General features: G+C 34.5%; 1 protein-coding gene across 2 annotated transcripts; it reads left to right on the top strand.

The window, feature by feature from the left end:
- The first annotated feature begins 944 nt into the window (after positions 1-944).
- LOC111390722 (protein S-acyltransferase 24-like) lies at positions 945-6,168 on the top strand. Of its 2 annotated transcripts, XM_023015813.1 has the most exons (5): positions 945-1,106; positions 2,541-2,598; positions 2,913-2,989; positions 3,116-3,215; positions 5,437-6,168. In XM_023015813.1, coding segments are annotated over exons 1-5 (627 nt in total). In that variant the 5' UTR covers positions 945-1,104; the 3' UTR covers positions 5,827-6,168. The 2 variants fall into 2 exon arrangements, 1 of the variants encoding a protein (XP_022871581.1); XR_002701974.1 differs by having other exon boundaries at positions 2,913-4,323.
- Positions 6,169-6,174: the final 6 nt, after the last annotated feature.

The raw sequence follows: 6,174 nt of genomic DNA, 5'->3' as shown, positions 1-6,174 counted from the left end.
ATAAATTAAAATATTATTTTAATTTATCACTAATTCACACTCCCTGTCCCAAATTGACATCTAACAATGTGTCAGGACAATACGTGTGACGGGAAATGTCACGTGGTATGACAAAACTAAATGCGTTTGTTTGCCGTGAAACTATAATCTCTTCATCAATATGATTCGATCAATTACAAGATATAGAAGTGTGTCAATCTCGATTATTAATCATATCTTTCACTCCACTATTAAGTCAATATAAGTAGAAAACTCATTTTCGATTTATAAGTACACCTTAGCCAAGGATTTCATTATTGACTTGATTGAATGAAATGCAGATTATAATTCCTTACTATCTAAGAGTGACGAATCATCTATTAGTCATTCACAATTTTCATAAGATTCTTGATATACCCGAACGATTCTGTATTAGCCTCCCTTGGCAGAGTAACATCCAACACCATCAAAGCAAGACTGTTCTCATATAAGGTACTATGACGACCTCAAGTTAAAGGATGAATCCCACTATCGAACGTTAGATATTAACCATTGACACTCAGATAGTTATCCATGTGGAATTTCTAGATAGGTTTCCAATGTTTTGTTCTATAACAAAATATCCACGTGTTCATTCAAGTGTCACCACACTTTAGCTGGTGAGATCAGTTACTTCACAAGTAAGAAATGTCACACATGATAGGCTATCCGTAATAACGATATTCGTATCTCGTTATTACTTACGATCACAGACGATTTAAAATTCAATCATATATAATTTGTATCCCGCAATCACAATTTCTTGTGATTAATAAATTACGAAAATTTGAATCTACGAATTTTATTATTTAATTTAATTGTCTATTAATTAAATAATAAATTTGCTATTAAATTGTATTAATTATATATTAAAAATATTTATGTCCAAATTTGATTGGATGTATCCAATAAGAGTTACACGTGAAACCAAATGTTAGTCTTGGTGGGGCTTTATTTGAGAATGATGTTCTTAGATTTTTACTTTCCTCTTTTGTTCTAGATCTGGAAGCTTTTACTTGTTGATGATCCAATACAACTGAATTTCTTACGACGCGTCTTTAGTGCCAGAATTTGGATATCTTAAAAATGTATGTGTTGATTACTCTTAATTTTTTTCTTGATTTCTATATGTTAGAGAAATTTATTTACTTTTATTTAACACGTAGATCCGGAAGCTTTTTCCGGCACTGTTTGTTTGTTATGCTTTCTCCTTGTGAATAAATGGCGTTTCCGGTTGGATATATTTGTAATGTTCTCTCAAATAACATTGTCAAAGATGGATTTTTGATTCTCTAGAAATTTAGTGATTTCCTTTTGTTCGCCAGTTACTCAATTTAAAACTTAAAAAAAAAACATATTTTAAATTGTTTTCCTCGGTATCATGCTGGAGGGTATTGATCTTTCTAATTAATAATGTTATGTGATGACGCCTGAACAGTTGAAAGTCTTGCGCATGTTTTCTTTATGATATTAGTTTGGTTTATATTCCTTTGTCAAAATTTTCTTTTCCCCATTTCATTGCCTTGTTGCCATTTTTGAGTTCCCCATTCCACGTGAAGCCCCACTACTGAGTTCTTCTATAAATCATTATTTGCTCTCCCTCATTTTTACGCTGCTAGCTTTTAGGCACTAGAATTCTCAGACTAGTAAATGTTTCCAACTCAAACTGCAATAATTGCTTTCTATATTATGAGATTATTATTATTATTTTTTTTTTTTAGAGTGTATTTGATTGACATGGAAAATATCATATAGAAAAGAAAATATTTTCCATCTTTTGTGGAAATAAAAATCACCCTATCCAAGGAAAATGTTTTCCTTAAAAACAAGGAAAATTAGGCTTATTTTCAAAAGTTGGAAAATATTTTCTATGGAAAAAAATAGCAATCAAACACTCTAAATAGGATTTTGGGTGGAAAACTGATATTTTTCATGGAAAATAAATGTAATCAAACACATGTAATAATTTTTTTTTTAAAATTCAGTTGGCCTGTTTGATCACCTTCCAATCTTTAATATGGAAGTTACGACTCTAATTGCTCACATTTTACCCGAAGACGTTAATGTTTATAATATTTCTCAATTGACGTAGTATCCAACGTGATAAGCCCACGTTTGGCCCCCATTTCTTAAAACTCATTTTTTTTCAAACTCATTTTATGGGATCTACAATTTTTTAATTCCACATTTCACCTATTTTCAAAAAATCTCAATCAAACAGAAGCTATATCTTTGTTTGTTTCTATCTAAAAATTGACAGTGTGGATCTACATTTGAGCCAATAGCTTTCTTTCTTGTTTTCCAGCAAGATTTCATGTACACGTGTTTTATGAACTTGATTATGTTATTTTCATTGGCCTACTACTTGTTTGAGACAAAGGTGTGATCTTCATGATATAGGAGCCATATTCCTTGCTAACCTCCTGTTGGCTTATTCTTACATGCAATCATATTTATTAAAATATTGCAAATGCTTGAACTTAGCATTGAGTCTAAATTGTATTTGGCCCTTCTGTTCATAGGAAGGATTCAGGGTACATCAAATTGAGCGTACATGATCCAGAAAGCATGAAAGATGATGTAAGTTGCTAGCTGTTTCAGTATATTCTATTCAATAAACTATTTTTTGCTTAACTGCAACCAGTGTCTGGTTCCTCATTGTTCAAATATTATTCGCCATAACTCTGGTTATAACATTCAGACTTTACATTGCAATTCTTATTTCCTACTCCGATGGTTCCTTTTGCATCTTTGGAACTCCATATTATTGCAATATCTTACTGCTGCTTATAAGAATCATACACTTGTGAAATAAGAAAACAAACTAAGCCATATCCAATATTGTACACTCGTGACATGTTTCAAATATTTCCGCATTGTTCTTTTGTCATTAGGAACATTTGCTGAGGATAGATATAAGTAGTCCTGTTTTGCTGGCTGGGAATTGGTCTCAGCTTTGCGAACTTGCAAGGTGTTGTTTACTCCCTCTGCAGATGCTGTTTTACGTACCTATATAAAAGCAAACCGGAAACTCTGGGTCCTATCTAGATCCTTTAGTTCTTCTGCTCTAAAATAGTTTGTTTTGTGCTTTTATCAGATTGTCGGTCCCCTTCGTGCCAAGCATTGTTCTACCTGTGATTGCCCGTGTTGAACAATTTGATCATCATTATCCTTGGGTTTCTAATTGTGTTGGCAAGGTGTCTTACCAATTCCTCGCATATTTTTTTTTCACTTAAATATTATGTAGATATCTAGGATGTACCTGAGTAATGATCTTGGAAACTGTACATGTCCCGAGTACAAGCTTGGAAATTGTATTTGTCCTGATCCTAGACGAAAAATGAAGGAAAAATTCTTTGTCTTTATTCATGGTGCCTAAATTCCCTTGCATATCCAGTAATCCCTGGAATCTGATAAAACAAGCCGGCTGGTACTTAGAGAGCAAAAGACAAAAAAACTGTTCTTGCCAAAATGAAAACCGACCGATTCAGTCCTTTGACATTTATAAAATTCTTAATTTAGAGCTTTTTTGATAAAAGTTAAAAATTTTATTGGTAGATAAAAATAATTATGATCATTCTCACACACCTAATCTAGGACTTCTTTATAGTCCATAGTTCTGGATAAAATTAACCAAATTTGGACTGGTTTGTTCTAATTTAAACTGGATGGAATCGGATAATGACCACCCACACACATGCACGAGTCCTTATGGGCACAGTCCTTTTTTGTGTGATTACATCATTCTTGGTATATAACTTTGCATGAATATATTGAGAGTTAAGTGAATATATGGAGAATAAATGTCTCGTTGATGAACATCTTTACAGGATTACTAGTTATTAAAGAGTGAATTAAATGAGTATGGATCAATCTTGTAGGGTCTCTGATATAATTTTTGTCATTGTTTTACTCTGGGACGTGGCATTGATTTTGGCTTTACTGAATGCTATGCAATAGGTCTGTATATTTTCATCATGGTCCGACCGATTGTATTACCTGATACAGAAAAACAAGTGGGATTTCTTTGTGTTTCTTATTATGGAATTATTGGCGATGCTGATTACTGAATCAGCGACTCTTACGTGTGCGATTATTTTATATATTTTCAGTGTCAACCTAAATATATAGTTCTTTTAGTGTTCTGTGTTCTTATTCTTTCCTTTTCACCGTATGCTCTTATATCTGCTTCTTTATTAGTTAGTAACCATTTTTTCTTGTCTCGAGTGTTCCAATGGCTTCTTGTTTGCAGACATTTTCATCTTCTGCAATGTGGCAGTCTTAACTCTTGTACAGGCCTCTGAGGTATACCTACACAATTCTTCATTTCTTCTGTCTGTGGTGAGATTACCAGCTCACATGTAACCTCCCCTTCATGTGATTCACTCCTTACACCAAGTTTCCAGTCGGAAAATTAAGACTTTTGTTAGGCCTCCCATTCATTTAACCTATTCTAGAAGAATCAAGAAGGATGGAGAATCAGCTGAAATGAAGGAATAACTGCATTCTCTTACAAGAGCTAGTGTGGGGAAATAAATCAATCAGGAAGTCTATAAGTAGATGTAGACAGTAAAGGATAGGCAGGCAATTTTAGAGAGTGAAAGAGGAGTTTGTTTGAGGGTCACAGGCTCACAGCCTCCCATAGGCATCTGTTATCTTTTATTGTAATCTTTTTCATCTTCAATCAAAGTTCAACTTATTCATATTCTATTCTATATTTTCCAGATAGAATCCTAACAACTTCTTTCGGTAGATATCTCATGCAGGATTTAAACGACCATGATCAGGCCATGTGTTCAAATCCTCTTTCCATAAGTGCATCCGAACTTGGTTTCGTGGGGCATCATATGATTTCTATCAGATTATCTGTCATAGTTGTGCAAATTTTTAAATTTCATATAGCAGTTGTTTCTTTTGATCTCTGGTGTCAAAAAGTAATCTTTCTTGAAAAACACCTTTTTTTTGACAAATATTACTGTGATGCTTGTGTGGCATGGCTCAAATAATCTTGTCCACTGTCTTTGGGAGTAAAGATGACAAGATATATCAAATACCCACGTTTCATCTCTTCCCTAAATTCCATATCAGTTCCGACGAGGTTATTCATAGACATGGACAAACTCTCGGGGCACATTTGGTAAGGTTGATCATACTAGGCAGTAGTAAGGAAGAAAAAAGTTCAAATTTAGCCACTACGCTGTCTATTCATGTCCAATATAGTGTGACCAAACATGAGCTTGAAGCACAGTCAAGTATCAATTTCCCAAATGGCATTGTAGTTTTATCCCAGCTAATCTTGCCATTCTCGAGCTGCTTAAGCCAAATTCATCAATCGTGATTCCAAGTTACTTCTCATGATATAGACAGTTTGTTCTATTTAGGTTTGAACCAATTCCCTCATTTTTCTTTTTCCTGCAGATCTCTCGCAATATTACAACAAACGAAATGGCAAATGCATTGCGGTGTAGTTACCTTCGAAGCCCAAGGGTTCGATTCAGAAATCCATACGACCATGGCTACAAGAACTTCTCAGACTTCATGATAAATGGCTACAATGTAGATATGAAATACACTGAAGAGTACGATAGATCTGAAGGGATAAGAATGATGCAAATGGTAAGGAATCATAGCCTGCCGAATCGTGTCAACTATACTCATCACATAATGGAAATGGCCATTATGATAATTGAAATGAACACGAATATGAGCGCTGAAACACAAGGACAGGTGCATTCTCCACTTGGATGTCATAGCAGTAATCCCAGTGGAAAAACTAATACTTTTTCTAAGAATCTGGGCATTGATTGAGGACAAAATGCTATCCTTTCTGTACCAGTTTCATGAAATACCTTGCTTTGTACTCAATACTGTCTAAAAGTACACATGAGGTTTAGCTTCTGTAATACATTAGTTGCATGTTCGGTATAGAAGATCAGATAGTCCATAACAGTATTAAGAAGATTCAGCAAAAGCATGTTTTTGCTGTAATTGATTAACTTGTTAGGTATTTGAAACCTGTTAGAAACCACAGTCGCGATGGAGCTCTCCCCACAATCCAAATTAATTCAGCCACCACAACACCACCCAGTCACAACCTAGCATCCACCCTTACCTATCGGCCCGACGACGACCAACTGCCCGGTAGACACCACAGAA

Source organism: Olea europaea, unplaced genomic scaffold (assembly GCF_002742605.1).
Source record: "Olea europaea var. sylvestris unplaced genomic scaffold, O_europaea_v1 scaffold707, whole genome shotgun sequence".
Taxonomy (NCBI): Eukaryota; Viridiplantae; Streptophyta; class Magnoliopsida; order Lamiales; family Oleaceae; genus Olea; species Olea europaea.
The sequence above is the reverse complement of the archived record's forward strand: the minus strand, read 5'-3'. Positions and strand labels throughout refer to the sequence as shown.

Bases quoted from the DNA above. Each gene is read 5' to 3' on its own strand.
- LOC111390722 (XM_023015813.1), top strand. The intron at 2,599-2,912 runs GTAAGTTGCTAG...TTTTGTCATTAG, and splicing joins CAGAAAGCATGAAAGATGAT to GAACATTTGCTGAGGATAGA. The intron at 3,216-5,436 runs GTGTCTTACCAA...TTTTTCCTGCAG, and splicing joins TTTCTAATTGTGTTGGCAAG to ATCTCTCGCAATATTACAAC.